Genomic DNA, 19,821 nt, shown 5'->3' with positions numbered 1-19,821 from the left:
TGTTGTGCTGTTAACACATCCACACAGTAATGTTTTGTGAATGTATGTGGCGTAGACCATGTGGCTGCCTTACAAATTTCTGTCATAGGTATATTCCCTAAAAAAGCCATTGTGGCGCCTTTTTTCCTAGTGGAATGTGCCTTTGGTGTAATAGGTAGATCCCTTTTTGCTTTGACATAGCAAGTTTGAATACATTTCACTATCCATCTAGCAATGCCTTGCTTGGATATAGGATTCCCTGCATGAGGTTTTTGGAAGGCTACAAATAATTGCTTTGTTTTGCGAAGCTGTTTTGTTCTGTCAATGTAATACATTAGTGCTCTTTTTACGTCTAATGTATGTAAGGCTCTTTCGGCTACTGAGTCTGGTTGTGAAAAGAAGACTGGGAGTTCCACTGTTTGGTTTTGGTGGAATGGTGATATAACCTTTGGTAAGAATTTGGGATTTGTACAGAGAACCACTTTATGTTTATGTATTTGGATAAAGGGTTCTTGTATAGTAAACGCTTGTATCTCACTTACTCTTCTAAGTGATGTGATAGCTATGAGAAAGGCTACCTTCCAAGTTAAGTATTGCATTTCACAAGAGTGCATGGGTTCAAATGGTGGTCCCATGAGTCGTGTTAATACAATATTAAGGTTCCACGAAGGTACTGGTGGTGTTCTCGGGGGTATGATTCTTTTTAATCCCTCCATAAATGCTTTGATGACTGGGATTCTAAAAAGTGATGTTGAATGTGTAATCTGCAGATATTGCTGTGAGATGTATTTTAATAGAAGAGAATGCTAGGTTTGATTTTTGTAAGTGTAATAAGTAACTTACAATGTTTTTTGCGGAAGCATGTAGTGGTTGAATTTTATTATTGTGGCAGTAGTAAACAAATCTTTTCCATTTGTTTGCATAACAATGTCTTGTAGTAGGTTTCCAAGCTTGTTTAATGACCTCCATACATTCTTGTGTAAGGTCTAAGTGTCCAAATTCTAAGACTTCAGGAGCCAGATTGCTAGATTGAGCGATGCTGGATTCAGGTGTCTGATATGTTGTTTGTGTTGAGTTAACAGATCTGGCCTGTTTGGTAATTTGTCGTGAGGTACTACTGATAGGTCCAGCAGTGTTGTGTACCACGGTTGGCGTGCCCAAATTGGTGCTATGAGTATTAGTTTGAGTCTGTTTTGACTCAGTTTGTTTACCAGATAAGGAATGAGTGGGTGAGGGGGAAAAGCGTAACAAAATATCCCTGACCAACTCATCCATAACGCATTGCCCTTGGATAGAGGGTGTGGGTACCTGGAAGCAAAGTTTTGGCATTTTGTGTTTTCTTTTGTGGCAAATAGGTCGATTTTTGGTGTTCCCCAACGTAGAAAGTAATCTTTTAGGATCTGGGGATGAATCTCCCATTCGTGTGTCTGTTGATGATCTCGACTGAGATTGCCGGCTAACTGGTTTTGAATCCCTGGGATGTATTGTGCTATTAGGCGAATGTGGTTGTGAATTGCCCAATGCCAAATCTTTTGTGCTAAGAGACACAGTTGTGATGAGTGTGTCCCTCCTTGTTTGTTTAGGTAATACATTGTTGTCATGTTGTCTGTTTTGACAAGAATGTGTTTGTGGGCTATTAGTGGTTGAAATGCTTTCAATGCTAGAAACACTGCCAACAGTTCTAAATGATTTATATGCAGTTGTTTTTGGTGAACGTCCCATTGTCCCTGTATACTGTGCTGGTTGAGGTGTGCTCCCCACCCCATCATGCAAACATCTGTTGTGATCACGTATTGAGGCACTGGGTCTTGCAATGGCGCCCTTGGTTTAAATGTATACGATTCCACCATTGAAGCGAGAAGTGTGTCTGGCGGTCTATCAACACTAGATCTTGAAGTTGACCCTGTGCTTGTGTCCATTGTGTTGCTAGGCACTGTTGTAAGGGCCGCATGTGTAGTCTTGCGTTTGGGACAATGGCTATGCATGAAGACATCATGCCTAGAAGTTTCATTACAAACCTCACTTGGTAGTGCTGGTTTGGGTACATGTTTAATATTATATTTTTGAAGGCTTGTACTCTTTGTGGACTTGGAGTGGCAATCGCCTTTTGTGTGTCGAGTGTTGCTCCCAAGTATTGTTGTATTTGGCACGGTTGTAGATGTGATTTTTGGTAGTTTATAGAGAACCCTAGTTTGTGTAGGGTTTCTATAACGTATTGTGTGTGAAGCAGACACTGTTGTTGAGTGCTGGTTTTTATTAACCAGTCGTCTAAGTAGGGGAATACGTGCATGTGCTGTCTCCTTATATGAGCGGCTACTACTGCAAGGCATTTTGTGAATACCCTTGGGGCTGTTGTTATCCCGAATGGCAACACTTTGAACTGGTAATGCACTCCTTGTATGACAAACCTTAAGTATTTCCTGTGAGAAGGATGTATTGGTATATGGAAATATGCACCCTTTAGATCTAACGTTGACATGTAGTCCTGTTTTTTGAGTAAGGGAATCACGTCTTGAAGTGTTACCATGTGGAAATGATCTGATTTGATGTAGTGATTCAGAGTTCTGAGGTCTAATATGGGTCTCAACGTTTTGTCTTTCTTTGGAATTAGGAAGTACAGGGAGTAGACACATGTTCCTTTTTGATGTTTGGGTACCAGTTCTATTGCTTCTTTTTGTAACAGTGCTAGAACTTCTAGCTGTAAGAGGTCTAAGTGTTGCTTGGACATATTGTGTGCTCTTGGGGGCACATCTGGTGGGAAATTTATGAATTTTATGCAATAACCATGTTGGATAATGGCTAGGACCCATGAGTCCATAGTTATGTTTGCCCAGTTGTGGTAGTATGCGGTAAGTCTCCCCCCCACTGGTGTTGAGTGGTGAGGGTTTGTGACATTGAAGTCACTGTTTGGTTTGAGGGGTTTTTGGGTTTTGGAATTTCTCCCTTGCTTTTGGGAATTGTCCACCCCTGTATGTTCCTCGAAAACCACCTCTTTGGTACTGGCCCTGATATGTGGGTCTGGTTTGTGAGGTGGAAGGCTCTGTGGTTTGTGCACGAAACCCCCCTCTAAATTGTGGCCTTCTAAAAGTGCCTCTGTTTTGTGGAGAGTAAAGCACGCCCATGGCTTTGGCCGTGTCTGTGTCTTTTTTGAGCTTTTCGATTGCCGTATCCACCTCCGGCCCAAACAATTGTTCTTGCTTGAACAGCATACTTAGCACAGCTTGCTGTATTTCTGTCTTAAAACCCAAGCTCCGTAACCATGCATACCTGCAAATGGTTACTGCAGTGTTCACTATCCGAGCTGCTGTGTCTGCCGAGTCCATTGCAGACCTTATTTGGTTGTTGGAAATCGCTTGCCCTTCCTCAACAACCTGTTGGGCACGCTTTTGGTGTTCCTCGGGCAAGTGCTGTATTATATGTTGCATCTCGTCCCAGTGTGCCCTGTCGTAGCAAGCCAGTAGAGCCTGAGAATTGGCAATTTGCCATTGATTGGCTGCCTGTGCTGCCACCCGCTTGCCTGCAGCATCGAACTTCTGACTTTCCTTGTCGGGCGGTGATGCGTCTCCTGACGATTGTGAGTTTGCTCTTTTCCTGGCTGCTCCCACGACCACTGAGTCTGGTGTCAGTTGCTGCGTTATAAACACAGGGTCCGTTGGGGGAGGTTTATATTTCTTCTCCACCCTAGGCGTGATGGCTCTGCCTTTCACTGGGTCCTGGAACGCCTGTTTAGCGTGCTTTAGCATGCCTGAGAGCATTGGCAAACTTTGATAAGAGCTATGAGTGGATACCAAGATGTTGAATAAAAAGTCATCTTCTATCGGCTCCACATGCATAGCTACATTGTGGAAAGTAGCTGCTCTTGATAACACCTGCAGATATGCAGTGCTGTCCTCAGGTGGTGATGGCCTTGCCGGGTAAGAATCGGGACTGTTGTCGGAGACCAGTGCATCACATAAGTCCCATGCATCCGGGTCATCCCCGTGTGTGTTGGTGACTGCATTGGGGGTGTTGTTACCGGGGACAGCAGTGGTGAGTGCAGTGGAGAAGGCTGTGGCGAAAACCTTGGTGGTGGTGTTCTGGCTCTAGCCACCTTTGCCTTTGGCTGCATTTCCGACTCCTGGAATGCTAGCTTTCTTTTTATTTTTATTGGAGAAAGAGTTTGAATTTTACCAGTCTCTTTCTGGATGTGCAGCCTCCTTTGAGTATGGTCTGGCTCTCCCATACCTAATTCCTGCTCAAATCTGTGCCCCTGCATTTGGCTGGAAAGCCCGTGCTCTTCTGTGTAGGAGCCTGTTTTCGGCTCCGAGGCTGCATGTTTCGACACCGAAGGTTTCGGTACGCTCTTTTTCAGCTCCGAGGAAACCTTTTTAATTTTTGGGGTGTTGAATTCTCGGCGTCTAGTTGTTTCAGAGCCGGTATCTCGACCAGAGTTGGATGTCTTCGGCTCTTGGGAGGCCTTTTTCGGTGCTGATGTTTGGTCACCGTGTTTTCGGGTTAGGCCATGGCCTGTTGGTGGTGGCATCCCCTTGGCCTTTATAATTTTCGAGTGGGTCTTGGCCGGGGCAGATTTACTCACAGTTTTCGGCTGCGCCCTCGGCTCTCAGTTTCGGAGTCGTCCGAGCCCGATTCATGAATGGACAATCTCTCCTCTTCTCCGACGATCTGTTCGGCCGGAGTCGACGCCATCTGAAGTCTTCTGGCTCTTCGATCGCGTAGGGTTTTCTTCGATCGAAATGCCCGGCAGGCCTCGCAAGTATCCTCCCTGTGTTCCGCAGATTACAGACCAAGTGTTGGTCTGTATAAGGATACTTTGCGTGGCAATTCGGGCAGAAGCGGAAGGGGGTCCGGTCCATGAGGTTTGGAGATGGACGCGGTCGGGCCGACTAGGCCTCGCTGAAGAGTGGAAGCCCCGAAGGGCCGCCGGAGCACTTCTCCTTTTCGGTGTCGATGTACTAACACTAAACCGGTACCAAGCGCGAACAATACCGTCAAATTTTCCGATAACTAGCTAACTTTCCCGATTCGAAATACGGAGCGTAGAGGAACACGTCCGAACCAGATGGCAGAAAGAAAACAATCTAAGATGGAGTCGACGCCCATGCGCAATGGAGCCGAAAGGGAGGAGTCCCTCAGTCTTGTGACTCGAAAAGACTTCTTCGAAGAAAAACAACTTGTAACACTCCGAGCCCAACACTAGATGGCAGGATAATGCACAGCATGTGTATCTGCAGCTACACATGCCATCGAACATATATATATATATATACACACACACACACACACACACACACACACACACATATACCCATATATACACATCCTACATTAAAATCTGCATGAATACATAAATACATGGAATCAAAAGAGGCTCCCCTTAATGAAATAAGTGGTATATAAAACCAATTAAACCGCTATATGACTGAGCTGTGCCGATTCCAGGTATTAATGCTGCATGAATAATATGCACACCTTTTCAAGTCGCATCACAACATATCTTCTCCAGAGGTACTTACGGAAACAAAGTAGTTGAAGTGGAACTGCCTCAGTTGAATGCACCCTACTTTTTCTGAGAGGCGATTGCTAGTCTGAGTGGCAGAACTGGACTACTGCTGAAATTCATTCAGTGATGGTTGACATTGTAACTGGAGCCACTTACGTGTGTGACTGAGTCCAACAGTTGGTCAGTTCACATGAGTTGTTTAGTGTGATGTAAGTAGACATTTTAGATATCACTTGATACCTAGAGTATGAATAGACCTCTCAGCTGGTGATGCTGAATTCAGGAGAAAAGTCTGAAATATTATAGGTTCATTGAGGCAAAATCTGAAGGAACCAGGGGAATAAATCTGTGGATTGGTTCAGAGAAGAACTAAATTGCCTGTGAGGCGCAAGAAGGCTCTTGTGTTGAGAAAGCCTGCATCTTCACTATCCTGTTTTTCAAGGTAAGCGCTAGTAACAAGATGACCTTTCATGCGAGAAATATGAGGTGTGCTCTTAGAATGGGTTTGAATTAACTCTTCATGAGTTGAAATAGAAGTATGTTCAGGTGCCACCCAAGGAAGCAGCCCTTTCTGTAGGAAACCACTGAATAAATATTGTACAAATTGTTTGATGATTCTGCAAGAGTAGAAATTAAAAATTTGATGAACAGCTATATCTTGATAATGCTGTAAGCTGTACCTTAACAGACGCATATACCAACTGTGACTGAGCTAGTGATAGGAGATAGGATACTTATTTGCCAGATTATGCTAGTAGAGGATGTAGGTTTGATTTTCTGGTGCCATAGGCAGAAACGTTACCATTAACATTTAGGTGTCCTTATCGTGGCCTCCTCCTTGATTTGTAGAGAATACATCTGCAGTCCTGAGGAATACAGAGATCTTTGGATTGGTGGAATTTAGAAGCTGTGCGCCTAAGAGGAGAGAAGTCAGGTCAGGATTAAGGGCCTGGCCTTAGTTTATCATCAAAGGTTTACAGAATGCTGGTTGGTGAATGTGGTTGTATTCTGATAGCAAGAGAAGCTCAATGAACCAATGCTGAACTAGCCACCTGGGGGCTATCAGGACCAGAGAACACTGCTTTGCTTTCCCCTTGGTGAGAATCTTTGGTATTAGAGGTATTGGGGGAAAAGGTAGCTATGGATCCTGTAGCATCTGTTGAAAGGAATTCCACCAATATCCTGGATGTGGATGCCAACTTGCATAGAACTGGCATATGCAGGTTTATAGAGCCGGTTTGCCCAGAACAAGATCATTCTTAGAGCCGAATTATCAAATTCCCCTTCTTGGAGGCTGTTTCCAGTTTTGTTTAGCATGTCTGCTATGAAATTTCTAGTCCAGGGAATATGTTCAGCCCGAAGAGTTATCATGTGTGTCATTAGCTGAAACCAAATTTCTGGGTATTCGTTGGAGAGCGCCAAAGATCTTGTGCCGCTTCGTTTATTCACATATTGCATGCTCGTAGTACTTTCCTTGCGAAATAACACCGAAGACTCTGCTACATTGGCAGGGAAATTTGGAGACCGAACAGATGGCTTTGAGACCTAAGTGAGCGATATTTGTGCTCTTCTGGAGCCGAGACCACTTTCCTCGAATTAAGAGGTTCTGTAGATGACTGCCCCAGCTTTCCATGGAAGTATTTGTAGTCTGAGACTACCAGACTAGAGCTTCCATCATACCTATGTGAAAATTCACCTAGCCCTGAAAAGATTTGTTTGATTGAATCTATTGTTTTTGTAGCTGCTCCTGTAAGGCATTCATTTTCTGGAGTACAAGAGGGATCGTACTGATTGCTGACGAGCTGATGCCCAAAAGCTAATTGAACAGAAAGTATCTTCTTTGATGGAGGAGTTGATTATCTCTGATAATTCACAAGGAGACAGCCTGTGAAACAACTTTAGGCAAGCCTCTGTGGCCTTGGACCTTGAAATGCCGTTGGTGCTTTTATCAACAAGTTGTCGAAGTTGGGCAAACCCTTCCTGAAAAACCTGATCTGAAGACAAATGGAAGAACTCTGATGAGTGGGAATGCAAAAACAAAAATATAAATCCTGTGCTGAAGGAGACCACAATAAAAGGATTGTTTCCGGAAATACTTGTTAATTTCTGGAGGTGTATGGTAGATAGGCACTCCTATGTTTTCTGAGGCAAAACAAAGAATAGAAGCCTCTTTTTTGCTGCGAATGTGGGTCTCTCTCTAGGGACCCTTCGATCTGAGTAGCTAGCACTTCCTTCGGAAGGAGATGACAGAATCTGGGTGAAGTGCAACATATATCTATATGTGACGAGATCCAGGACGTATTTGTCCAATGCTATTTTCTGCCATATATGACAACATTTTTGGAAAGTTTTTTTCCCACTAGATGGTGTAATCAGCACCAGAATGTTGTCACTGTAGGTAAGCTAGCCTAAGTGCTACTGAGAGGGTTGCTAAGTCAGATACTTATCAATGGATAATTGTCTTTTTGGGTCCCTCTAATGATTGTTTCATTCAAAATTGTAATGCCCCAAAAGATCATGCAGTGTCAAGAGTCACTGTTGACTGCTTGCAAGGACTCGTCAACGTGCATGTCATACAGAGCATCTGCATGGTACTATAAAAATATTAGATATATTTGTACCTCAAATTGTAAATGCTGTGGCCTTGATCCATAATACGCAAGAACCACTGACCCTGCCAGTTGTGGGAATACTACTGAAGGTTTATCTGTGGCACACTCTATGCTGACATCTCACCCCACTACAGCAGCATTATTTAAAAAAAAAAATTTTAAATCTTCCAGCAAACATTTTATTTATGTGGCCATGTCTGACCACATCCAGTGGCTATACCTGCCCTGTATTGACAGTGAATTGGCAGCCCAAACAGTACTCTGGACCTAGATGAGAACGTGTCCTTGCTGGTTAGGCGGAACTATGAATGATAGGGTTTTCCATGATTGTATTTCCTCCTGGATATATGAGCAATTGGAATAGGTTTTACAGCTTTCCTATCTAAATTCAAAAAAAGAAAAAACAAACACATTTCTTGTTTGCTATAGGAAACTGGAAGTGTTTGGTCACTCGCTCTGAAGGGTATGGAAACCCCCAAAATAAATCTGGTGGGAGAATCCACCAGCTGCAGCTGTAAAATGCTCTGAAGCTCTAGTATGAGATACACAGATCTGACCCATGCTCTGCAGTTGGAGGCAGAGTGCTGTAATTGCTCCATATATTGCCCCTCAATATATTGACTGTTGAAGACATGCTCATATTGGGACCTCAATGCTTGGCACGGAATTATCCTGGATTATGTGTGTTTTTCATCTTAATTTGTATTGTGATCAAGTTCGACGAGGCGGATGTAAACGACTAGGCTGATGTAGACAATGTTGTTGACGAGGCCTTCGCCGCAGACAAGACCATTGTAGGGGAAGCAGTCATAGACATAGCTGTCCTGGATAAAGCATACAAGGCCATCGTAGAAGTGGTTCCGTAGACTAGGTCATTGTAGGCAAGGCCGTAGTAGTAGACAGCCATCAGAAGAGGCTGTTGCAGATGAACATCGTAGATGAGACTGTCACAGGTGACTATCATAGAAGAGGCTGTCGTATATGACCGTCGTAGACGATCATCGTAGATGAGGTCGCCATAGACGACCGTCGTATGTGATACTGCAATCATATCTGAGGCTGTCGTTGACGGCCATCATAGATGAGGCTGTCATATAGAACCATCATAGATGATGATGTCATAGACAACCATCATAGATAAGGATGTCAAAGACAACCATCATAGATGAGGATGTCATAGACAACCATCATAGATGAGGCTGTCGTGGATGACTGTCGTAGTAAGCATCGCAGATGAGGCCGTCAAAGACGACCATTGTAGATGAGGCCGTCGTAGACGACCATTGTAGATGAGGCCGTCGTAGACGACCATTGAAGATGAGGCCGTCGTAGACGACCATTGTAGATTAGGCCGTCGTAGGCCACCATCGTAGATGAGGCCGTCATAGATGACCATCATAGATGAGGCCTTCATCGACGACCACCGTAGACGACTGTAAAGTAATTCCCGTTAATGATGATTTACAGGTGGTTTTCAGACGCCCCATTGTAAGATTATGAGGGTTTCTCTGATGTATTGTCAGAGTTGAAGAGGGAGTTGAGGGTCTTTTTCCATTTTTTTCCCCTCTGTGAGAAGTGCCTTATGAAGACTCATGGTAAGTCTTATTATGGCTTTTGTGCGTGCATTCTGGGGAGCCTGGCGCAACATCTCCCTCTGACCTCCCCTGTGAGGAGAAGGAATCCTCACTGTCCTCATTATTAGTGACAGATTTAAGATTTTGTAATCCCAGTAATAGCCTCATCTCTCAGAACGTGAGAGTTTTTGAGGAAAAGGTTAAACATATTTATGTAGTCTTTACCTTGTTTTCTGATACTCTAACATGTTAGTGCCTGGGTTAGAGAAATGAAATAGGAAATATAATTTGGATGATCCAAAAAGAAGTAAAAGCTGAAGAACTGAGCAGGGCTCAGGGAGACTGCCTTCACATGACGTGCAGTAGAAAATCTGAGTGGCTCAGCCTCTGTTGGGAGTGTTCTAGAGGGTGCCTGATTGGTTATAGTTCAAGTTTGGTCCTTTTTTTTTTAAAAAAGGACACGGATAGGCTATTAAACTGACCTTTTCATTGCCATTATAGCCTATGATAGTGATATATATAATGCTTTATTAAGTTACTGTGGGACTCCCGCTTCAACGACGGGGAATGATTCAAGCATGTGAATCTATGAAAGATCCAATATTAGAGAAACCCTAATTTATGGGGGCAGACAAAGACAACCGATAAGCCAGCACCGCTCTGGGGAACGGATCACCTGTTCTCAAATGACTGATTTCCATGCGATTCTGAACGTTTATTACTTTTACTAGCAGAGATATCTAGAGCACGGCTGTCCGATTAGAGAAAAAGGACCACAAACGCAATGCAGAAAAATTATCAAATATTGTGTCCAACCAGAGTTGGTTTGCAAACTGTTCGAAGAATATGAAGAAAGCAAAATTATGCTGAACATGTTGGAGAGGAAGAATAAAAGTCAGTCCTGCATGTTGACATGAAAGCTAAAATCTTGCATCCTTCGTCCTCTCAAGTAAGGATGTGGGCAGTAGACTGTGTCAAAGGTAGGTGGCAGGTGCAGTAATAAAAGAGTGGTGACTTAATTGCTTTCAACTGGTCCACAGACGAGTTCAAAGCAGATTAGATTCCTTTAACATCTTTCCGTCTGAAAACTTTGTGGTGATGGGAGAACAGGATATTTTATTCGAAATGTTTACATTACAATGGGCCATTGTCAGCTGTAAAGTTTCTGGCCAGGTCTGTTGGGTCGATGTTTTGTTTCTTCGTGACCAACATGATGACCAACTGGGAAGGCTGTTAAGAAAGATGCCTGGGGTTAGTGAAACATTAACAAGGGTTGTCAGTGGGGCATAGACAGCTTTCGACAGAAGATCTACAACACCTGAAATGAACAGTTTTCTACAAGTGAGCAAGTAAGCCACTGGCCTTGAGTAATATATTGAAATGAATGGGCAAGAGTTGTTTTAAGGTGTCCAACATTTGTGTCACCACAACTGGGACATCTTGGGGAGGGAGCAACCTGAAGATGTCTGTTGGAGGATGTGCTCTACAGAAGTGTTCCAGGGGCTTTCAGGACAAGGTGGTTTCCAAAACCATTGCAGAGGACCTGACTGTGAGGAATTCAGGCCCTGAAACATTCTGGGTTACAGAATTCTGAGAGAATTTTCTGAAGGTGAACTGGAATTTTGTTTCACAGATCTGACTGGAGCAAGGAAGGCCTCTTGGGGGAGTTTTAGTACTTCCACGAGTGTCATTGAAAGCAGACATAGTTGTTGCCGGTCATTTTTTATTTTTTTTGCCCAGAAGTATTCATAAGTTCTGTTTCATGCCTTCAATATGGTGTAAACATTTCAATATTATTGGTTAGAGATATTGGAGGTCAATTCTTATATCCTTATGTAAACGCCTACAAGTTGCTCTGAACCAGAGCTTTTATTATTACATTTGCTCTTCAAAACCCTTTACCTGAAGTCATGTCTGTCCGTATTCTTGGAGGTTGGTTGCGCAATGTGCTTGGTGTGTTGAGTGATGATTTTATTTTCTCAATTTATTTTTACAAAGAATTCCGTGCCTGATACAGAGAAACAGGTTGTAGAAAGGTCTGTGTGCTACAAGAGCATTTTATGCGAGTGTAGTAGCCCATAACTACTAGCATTTTATGGTATTTAGTCCAGTAAATTAGCTCTTGGGTCATAAAGCAAATGAAAAACAGTGCGTATGCGCACATACTTTCGATAGAGAGCGAGACAATGTGTGAGAGAAAGGGAGAGAAGAGATATTAAGCAAATATGAAAACAATGTAAAGACATTCATAAACAGTACAATTCATCCTACCTGTATTTTAGGTAAGATGGAGACAATAGACACGGCTATGCACAAAATCATATTAAAACTGATGAAGAACTTGTTCTCAATGCATCCATCAGGCTTTGTGTAGTAGACATAGAAAAGCACAACAGCGGTTCCAGATAAAATATAGTTCAAAGAGGTTGCAGACAGAAGCGCTGAAACAAAACAAAGAAAGATAATTAACACAGTGTCACAAATTGTGGCTTCACCTGGTTTTCTTTCGTCCTTTAATTTTCTAAAGTGCTAACCCAATCACCTATATTTAAAAAAAAAAATTGAACAGACCACAACACAAACCTACACATTTATCTAAATGTTATGGCAGACCGAAGAGAAGTAGGTCACATATCACAGACAAGTTAGTGGCAGAAGGAATATATGGAGCAATTAGGTGGAGGAATTCATGGCCCACACTCCAAAATAGGACTGTGGAAACAGGCCTCGAAGGCTACAAAAAGACAAAACTAGAGAATGTGAAGGAAGGAAAAGGGCCCTAGCATGACAGGGTAGGCTACTATGCGTGCTACCTGGCAACCTTTGCAAGTAATAGTGCACAGAGATATTTTGACGGGACCGTTGTGAAAGTTCCAAGCGATGGAAAACACAAAAACTAGGATGGGCCAGTTTTTGAAGAACGTTTGTGGTTATGCCCTTGACCACTAAAATGATCTCAATTTACACACTCCCAACTTCCACTGCACAATAGGGTGACATTTTCAACCATGTGATCTACGAAGAGATATTCCACATCCACATCCATATTCTGCTTCTGTTTCACAACATTCAAGAAAGCATTGTTTAGGAATACAAAAGGGATTATGTCTATCACATAATGCTGACTTGGAAGATTCCCATTCTTTTGGGAATGCATAGTTTAAATGAAGAGCGTGCTTCCTTGTAGTTCCGATCCTCTTGTTGTGTTGCAGCCTAGACAAGGAATACTGCTATGTGTTTTTATTAATTAGTGTTTGAGACACACTTTTACAAATGCTAGGCCACTTTCAAATGGCTGAGGCAAATCAGCAGGGCCAGACTGGGAACCCAAAGCAACCCCGGCAAATAATGTCAGACCAGCCCCCATAGAGTGCATAGCGAGCAAGCTTAACCATTACAATAGGGCTCATGGGCTCCCCCCTAACAAATACAATTTGGGAAAAATAGCGAGAAACGGTGGATTTTTCATTACATTTTCAATTGAATTGATTTTTAAAGCATAGAAAATGATGACCTTACAGTGCACCAGTATGAAACAATCTTTATTGGGGCTCTTCGATGATTCCCTCACCATCACCCTCCAACAGTGCCTCTCATCCCTCCATAGCCCCTCTCTCACATGTATTTCATTTGGTTAGTAACACCTCTCTTACCAGTGCAGGGTGTTGGAGCACTTTACATCACACACACATACAGAGACAATGAATCAAACATGTGTAAATCAGTGTACAGAAAACGTTACATAAGACAACGGGGACTACAAGGTGTAGTATTCACATGTCATCCATCATGGTAGACATTTTTTAAGAGTGCTTGGTCTGGGGATGCAAAACTCAGGATTCAGAGTGTAACACAGTGGTTAGGCTTGACATTACTTATAATATAACTCCATCGCACCGATGCGTAGTAGCTGATCTACATTGGTCCATTTTCTCTGGACTGTGAAATTAGACAACATGCTCCATATCCTGAAGGGAGGCATCTGTTGTGGGTGCCACATCATGCTGCAGATCTCCAAAGTGCCATCCTATCATGAGAGTGTCTGTGCTCACCACAGTAGTTTGTACTTCATCTAACAACTTTAAAAGGTATGGTATGTATTAAGGGGTTTAAGACTATGAAATCCAAGATGGGACGTAGTATGTTGTATTTCTTTAGAATGAGGAAATACAACGAGTACACTCTCCTTTACTCGATATAGCAGTACTTTGCTAAACAGTGACAAATCACTTCCTGAAACAACTGTTGATGCTCTCTGTTGTGTTGTGCCTGTGTGGAGGAATATTTGGTGGTAGATTCAGAAACTGTCGGGAATAGCCATGCATCTCTGTATACAATATGCATTTGTTTGTAGCTGCAGAGCTGCACTGTTGAGAACATTCCGTCAACCTTCTGCTTAAAGGTGTTTTATAGCCTTTAAGGTTGCCCACAGGAACTCCTTTTGGATGCAGATGGAATTCCCCTTGTGGATTGGAGTCACAGCCCCAGCTTCTCTTCTCATCATAAAATGCACATATTTGGAAGGACGGATTTTATGTTGTTTGTTGCACTTGCTGTTGAAAAAGACTGTGTTTTCTGAAAACTGTGTGTTTATGGAAGTATGACATGCCATGTTGATGGCACTGGCATGGTCTTTGCTGCTGAATTCATCCACTGATTTTGTGGTGTTGGTGCCATTTTTGTTCAGATTTGTGGACATTGTTTCAATGAGGAAATTGTTCTCCTGCTGCTTAACAGCCATGAAAACTACATGCTGTATAGCTGCTAGCTAAATTATCTCAGGTTAAACAGACATTTCATCTAGGAGCTGATGCCCAGTGGGGCACTACTCCAGATGTTCTTTGATATCTGACTTGGTTATTTTCTCAGGAGAAATAGCCCCATAGCCCCAGTAAATGTAATATTTTATTTTATATCAGTTGTGCCTGAAGCTGGTATATTCAGATGAAGGACTAGCTGAATGGCTGCGCTTGTGAGCTAAAAAAAGGCCCTTCTTATATCTGACAGCAAAATTGCCAGAGCCAATATTGATCAAATGAATTATTGTCTTGAGTCCTCATTATCTTCTATATACCCTCGGGCAGGTATGGTGAGATAGAGAAAAATGTCCTCATACTGTTTTTTGGGTCGAAGATGTTTCCAGTGTTAAAGCTTTTAGTTCTGAAGCAGGCACTGGAGAGGACACATCTTCGAAAATTGCCTTTTAAAGCCAATTGTTCTTCAGTGTTAAAGATATTTTGTGAGTAGAAACCTCCTCATGCTTCATGGCAAGCTTCCAAGACCTCTCAGGAGACTATAATCAACATTTAGAATGATTCTGCTAGTCCCCATTATGTTGTGGTAGATTTTCCAAGTGGCACTTGCGTACAGACAGTGCTTGTTTTGTATCTTAGGGTGGAGTCATAGTACTACTGCAGCTTTGTTCCGCTCTAAATGCAAATCTCTTGAAGTAAACAACTCGTAATACTCTGTACCGAATACTAGAAGGCAAAACAGTGTGCAGCATGCAATATATAACAACTTGTTAATACCTTGGTTGCAAACATGCATGTCTTTTTTGCTGTAGGAAATTAACTTTAGGATTCAGTGTTTTCTCCTCTTGCGGCTAAAACATTACTTAAATAACTGACTGATAAAAGGAACTTACCAGCATACCAACACTTGGAGTTGCCTTCTTCCATTCGATCAACCCAAGATTCATTCCAAGAATGAGCAAAGTCTACCAACAGGACCAACTGGATGACAATGAAGCAGAAGGCTCCAAAAGTTCCAATGACAAACCAGGCTAGGAAAAAAAATATAAGTTTCATGATTGCACCATTTTACGAGCATCTTTGAATCACATAGTTAAGATTATTTTTCATTAAGTACTGTATAAATGCTAACTCTGTTAATTAAACAGAACACTTATTTTTTTAATTCGTATTCAAAATGCAAGAGAAGAAGAAAGATATGGAAAAAGGGTACATTACATTTCACCAAGTACCTAATAATGTTTCATGCTGGTCGCATTGTATAAAAGCTCATGCATAATTTTCCATTCAAGATAATATTTAGATGCATGAAGTTCTACTCCACATTTTTACGTTATTTCCTGAAGATTTCAGATTTATAAATACTTTTTGTCATGTCAGTTATGTATACACAAGTATTATGTTCATGTTCTAATCTAGATCATAGGACTGAATTGCTGAGATTTCCATTGAAGGTAGTGTAATGGCTGCCGTGGACATTCTAATGCAGCATTTTAATGCTTTCCGTTTGTGCTTATTTAGTTTAGAATCATCAGTTGGTGGGATGTTCTAAAAGCTTTAGAGGCGTTTATAGGGGGATATACTAGTCCTTAAAGGTCTTGTCCTTTTTTAGGGGTCCTTGCCTGCAACTCAGGAGGATTGTAACTCATGCAAAACCGGACATATTTCCGGAAGAAGTGTTGGGTATGTGTATAGCATAGTAGTTAGAAAGCAAGTGAATAGTTAGGCAAATGAGCCAATTGTGAGAGAGTGCACTATGACATCATGTCCCTTGTCAATCACCTAATGCTACCAAAAGCTTTAAATGGATATGCTGCTATACCAGTGAGAGAGCGTAGCTTATATAATCTATATTAACATGAAATGTTTATGAACTAATGTATAATAATGCCGCATAGAAACTGTATTAACCTGTTTTGCTAAAACATGCACTTGAAATGTGACCACGGGGAGTGGCCGCCAACGCATACAGGGACTAATAAAAATGAATAATGTTTATGAAATATTGCATTTAAATAGTTTTATACTTATTATTAATGAGTATGTTAGTAAAGTTTTTTTTGCTAATAAATCTCGTAGGCCTTAGTTAGCATGAGTCGAGGCCTAGCTGCCTGACTCTCATATTAAATGTATTTTTTCTACCGTGCAGTGTGCTGACTTGCTAAAGGACATGAACTCTTGTTTTTTTTCCAAAAACTAGAAGCTGAATGTAACTATAGTAGATCCGTTCCCATGAAATTCATATTGCTTGTAGAAATGTACTAGCTAAATGCAACAGTGTAGACTAATGTTAAATACAAGGTCGACCAAACCGGTACAGACAACATAGCCACTGACCGAAGATGTGCAAAGAATTACAAAAGGATGAAATCATACCGGACATTCTACCTCTGAAGACGTCAATCATATGAACCAATAAACTGTCTGACAACTAATGCAGGGTAAAAGATTTAATGACAATGTGTTTTTTAATTGGCTAAAGATTTTAGAAAAATGTATGACGAAAAGGGAATAAAAAACCCTGTCACCAGGAAGTGAATTAGAATTAGGGAGTAGGAGACTAGGAGAGGGGGAGATGCTGATGCTATATTTTATGATTCAGAAACTTTGTCACTTTATTAGTGACTGGCTGACTTATCTAGAACCATTCTTGTCCTTAGATTTGCCCTTTACACTTTACCTCCTTATGAGGGAAGTGCCCCTTTATCCGGAGCTGAAATACTGATGGCGATTCAACTGATATCTGAAGACGAAGACAGAGCTTGTTTGCTGACCAAACTTGAAGGGTAACTATATGACAATGAAATTGTGATTGACTGTTTGCTTTTCCATTTTAGGTACCAACTGCTTTTCTTTTGACAGGAGCCATAGTTAGATGTTTTCCAAATTGGTGTTACGAAATTGTTTTGCATGAAGCCCAACATGCTAATGCTAATTAGAGGTTAGGTGAGGGGTTCACTAAGACTGACGTAAACGGACAAATGACTGAATTTATGCTTTGTTGAACAATGCGCTGATGTACTCTGCTAAGGACAGCTTATGTTCACGCAGTGCTATATTTAATGTTTGTGATTCTTGGCTTGATGAAATCTTATCAGAGTTGCCATATCGTGACTATGTTATTATGTTTCTTGGTTTTGAGACTAATACATTTGCTAGTAGTATTGTAACCAATAGGGAATAAATATCACTAAAAATCATACTAAACTGGTGTGGTTATTCATTTCTGCACGGTCATGGTGGTGTCTTGAATTTGATTAATGTCTCTGACTAAAGTGAAATGCGTTATTGTGATAAATATCTATGACATTATTGATGTATTGATTGACATGTTGATTAGCTATCTCGTCCTAAGGTGTCTCTCAACAGGGTCAAAAGATTCATTGGCCTAAAATGAGTCCCAATGTGTAGAAATTTATCACAGCGGGACGCGTTAGCACCAGCTCAAAATCTGGTAAAGGCACACACTATTTAAAGTGGCAGTCTTACCTGGAAAAAGTAAGCCCACCTCATATTAACCTCTTTAATGCGGCATCGGCCACTGGCGGACGACCACGCTACCTCCCTGTTGCGGATCACGGCCAGTGGCCGACACCAGGTAGGGAGTTAAAAAATCCTCACAGGGGGCTAAATTAAAAAATAATAATAATAATAATAATAATAAAAAGAAATCGACAGTGGGTCGTCTGTGAGCAGGGTGACCCAGTGTGTGGGGGGGCGGCGCAATAATGTGACCATACAGCTAATAAAAAAAATATATGATATATATATATATATATATATATATATATATATATATATATATATATATATATATTCGATGGCATGTGTAGCTGCAGATACACATGCTATGCACAAGTCCTGCCATCTAGTGTTGGGCTCGGAGTGTTACAAGTTGTTTTTCTTCAAAGAAGTCTTTTCGAGTCACAGGATCGAGTGACTCCTGCTTTTCGGCTCCATTACGCATGGGCATCGACTCCATCTTAGATTTGTTTTCTTTCCGCCATTGGGTTCGGATGTGTTCCTCTTCACTCCGGTTGTTCGAGTCGGAAAAATCTTACATAACCTCTAAATTTGTCGGTATTGTTTTTGATCGCGTATCATCCATCATCGACACCTCAGTACCGGCGGATACAGATCTTTACTTGCCCTTCAGGGCACCCGCGCCCAACTTGGGCCTGGTCGGCCCGACCAAAAGTATTGTCGAAGCCTCATGGACCGGACCCTGTTTAGATTCTGCCCTCAGTGCCACGCCAAGTATCCCTACACGGATCAACATCTGGTTTGTAATCTGTGTTTATCTCCGGATCATCGAGAGGATACCTGCGAAGCCTGTAGATCCTTCCGCTCGAAAAAGACTGAGAGACCGAAGAGCGCGAAGATTAGAGATGGTGTCCAGAAGCACTGAAGGCCTCGACGCAGAAGAGGAGATGATCCACACCGCCGTCTCCATTCGGGGGTCCGATTCCGAACAAGAGTCCAACATCGACCGACCAATAACAGAGAGCCAGCACGTGAGTACGCTTGCCCGACCCAATCCAAGCCCAAATACAAGGCCTCGGGGACGCCACTGCCGGAAGGCCATGGCTCCCCCCCGTAAGAAAGCTACCGGTGACCAAGCAACATCTTCGGCACCGAAAAAGGCCACACCAACAACAAAGCCTTCGGACTCGAGCCGAGGCACAGGCTTCGAAATTATAAGGCACCGACCCATTGAGTCGAAACCCCGAAAGTCACTTTCGGAGCTGAGGCCAACAAGTACTCCAGGCCCGTCGGAGCCGAAAAAACTGGCTTCGGAGCCGAAAAAGCATACCTGCACAGAGGAGCATGGACTTTCAAAACAATTAAAAGAAAGCCATAGATTTGATGAGGAATTGGCACAAATGGAGGATTTCGATGAAAGACAGGCCAGGATACAAATCCACAAAGACAATGGCAAGATCCTCACAGCACCTCCTCTGAGAACAAAGAAGAAACTGGCCTTCCATGGACGTTTGGACACTGACCAGCCAACAGTTAAAGTGCCAAGAACAACAGAAAAATCTCTGCCTCCTCAGTTTTCACCTCAACAGTCTCCTCCTCATTCTCCACAACTGACTGTCTCCTGCCTGCTACACCAACTGCACAGTCTTCATCACACACTGTGCAGTCACAACATGACACGGATCCATGGGATCTATATGATGATCCAGTCTCAGACAATAGTCCAGAATGCTATCCATCAAAGCCATCACCACCTGAGGATAGCTCCTTATATGCACAGGTTCTAGCCAGGGCAGCGGCATTTCACAATGTGACCATGGACACCGAACCTCTGGAGGACGACTTCTTATTCAACACATTGTACTCAACTCACGCCACATACCAAAGTCTACCCATGGTTCCTGGTATCCCAAAACACG

General features: G+C 42.3%; 1 protein-coding gene across 1 annotated transcript in view; it reads right to left on the bottom strand.

Moving 5' to 3' along the window:
- Positions 1–19,821, bottom strand: part of SERINC3 (serine incorporator 3) — a 121,351-nt gene that overhangs the window by 44,451 nt on the left and 57,079 nt on the right. Inside the window, exons 5-6 of the mRNA XM_069243559.1 lie at positions 15,313–15,450; positions 11,937–12,106 (exon numbers count right to left, since the gene is read on the bottom strand). Coding sequence (XP_069099660.1) covers positions 11,937–12,106; positions 15,313–15,450 — 308 coding nt within the window. The remainder of the gene's footprint in view (positions 1–11,936; positions 12,107–15,312; positions 15,451–19,821) is intronic.

Source organism: Pleurodeles waltl, chromosome 7, assembly GCF_031143425.1.
Source record: "Pleurodeles waltl isolate 20211129_DDA chromosome 7, aPleWal1.hap1.20221129, whole genome shotgun sequence".
Taxonomy (NCBI): domain Eukaryota; kingdom Metazoa; phylum Chordata; class Amphibia; order Caudata; family Salamandridae; genus Pleurodeles; species Pleurodeles waltl.
The sequence above is the reverse complement of the archived record's forward strand: the minus strand, read 5'-3'. Positions and strand labels throughout refer to the sequence as shown.